This window comes from Poecilia latipinna, unplaced genomic scaffold (genome assembly GCF_001443285.1).
Source record: "Poecilia latipinna isolate Pla-1442-1.1 unplaced genomic scaffold, P_latipinna-1.0 Scaffold222, whole genome shotgun sequence".
In the NCBI taxonomy this organism is placed as follows: Eukaryota; Metazoa; Chordata; class Actinopteri; order Cyprinodontiformes; family Poeciliidae; genus Poecilia; species Poecilia latipinna.
The window spans coordinates 377,908-379,350 of record NW_015112838.1 but is presented as its reverse complement, the minus strand read 5'-3'; the positions used below and the strand labels follow the sequence as shown (position 1 = coordinate 379,350).

Genomic DNA, 1,443 nt, shown 5'->3' with positions numbered 1-1,443 from the left:
GAGGAGAGGGTTTATTTTATTATTTTTCTGAAGAAAAAAATGGGGTGGGTGGGGCAGAGGGGGGGGGGGGGGGGGAGAGAGAGAGAGAGGCTGTTTGCCAAAGCCACAGACAACACAATGAGTGTTCAATCAAGCCGCTGCCAAAAGGGAAAACACATGTGAGACGGAGACTGGCTCTGCTCCAAGTACCAAGTGCCCCATCTAAGTCCTGATGAATTTACATCAGCCCTTGGGGCTTTGCACCTGCTGGTGATTCAGTTAATGTGCAGTCCACCTGCTCCAGCACACTCACTGACCCCCACCCTCTGTGCATTTCCACCTGGGCGAAACTCTGAGCATCCAACTCCCTCTCTCTTTTTAGAAGGGGGGGGGGGGGGGAGATGACAAACTGGAATAATGGATAAAATGTATGAGTTTATTGCAATATATTCTCCAACGGGAGATGCTTTATTGAGGCAGGGTAGATGGGTTTACCTGACAGATTGATAGATGCGGGAATCAAATATTTCTCTCAACATACATCTCCCTGGGAACTGGGTTGACAACAAGCTGCTGACAGGATTCTCTGCACATGAAGTTGGCCAGTAAAACATGCCGAGGCCAGAACGCACACACACACACAACCTGACACCCTGACACAGAAACAGGAGCAATCAACCAGCCTCCGATAGAAGAAGCGAGCTGAATCTCATTACAGGTTTTCTTTTTACCTCTCGATCCTCTTCGCTGTGCCTGCTGCCGGTGTCCACTCGCGGGTGGCCGGGCGGCAAAACCCCCACCGGGTCATCCAGGTCAACCCCGGCGTGTGTCACCATAGAGTCCCGCTTCTGGTGGGTAATTTCCCTTTTCACCTCGGAGCGCAGGTCCAAATAGCAGACCAGGGTGACTGCGTGTAGGGTGAGCGACAGCAGGAATAATCCCAGAAAGACAGCGCTGCCGCTCCGACCCCTGCACTTCTTGCCGCACATGCAGGGAGCCCCCCTGGGCATCACCGTGTCCGGGAAGTCTTCCGCGGGTGAAGCGTCATCGCATGCCATTATCGGAGGGAGCGCGGGTCATATGCTCCTTATCTCGGCATAATCAGCTCGTCTTGTGGCGCGTCGAGCCGGGGCTATTCATTTACGTGAAGGCTCATAGGTGCAGCAGCAGCAGGTCGGCCGCAAACTTCTCCCAGGATCTGTAGTAACAATGGATGTCCCGCCCATCTCGGCTGTGATTGGTCCAGAGCGCTGACTAACCCAGACGGTCCGGGACAGAGGTTGGGCGCTGGATTCAAAAGGGTCAGTGGTTGAGCGACACCTAATGGGCAATATTAGGTACTACAACACGTGTAGATGGGACGCTGTGAGAGAAAATGAAAAAAAGTAAGGAAAGAAAAAAAAAAAAAGAACACCTGGATTTAACTAAGCCAGTGGTTCTCAGCATTTTTTAAGGGGAACCACC

General features: G+C 52.4%; 1 protein-coding gene across 3 annotated transcripts in view; it reads right to left on the bottom strand.

The window, feature by feature from the left end:
- Nucleotides 1-1,229, bottom strand: part of eda (ectodysplasin A) — a 20,403-nt gene extending 19,174 nt beyond the window's left edge. For 2 of the 3 annotated variants that reach the window (XM_015031885.1, XM_015031886.1), the window contains exon 1: nt 711-1,229. In XM_015031885.1, coding sequence (XP_014887371.1) covers nt 711-1,037 — 327 coding nt within the window. In that variant the 5' untranslated portion in view covers nt 1,038-1,229. The remainder of the gene's footprint in view (nt 1-710) is intronic. The other variant, XM_015031884.1, reaches the window with a different exon arrangement.
- Between the last annotated feature and the right edge of the window lie 214 nt (nt 1,230-1,443).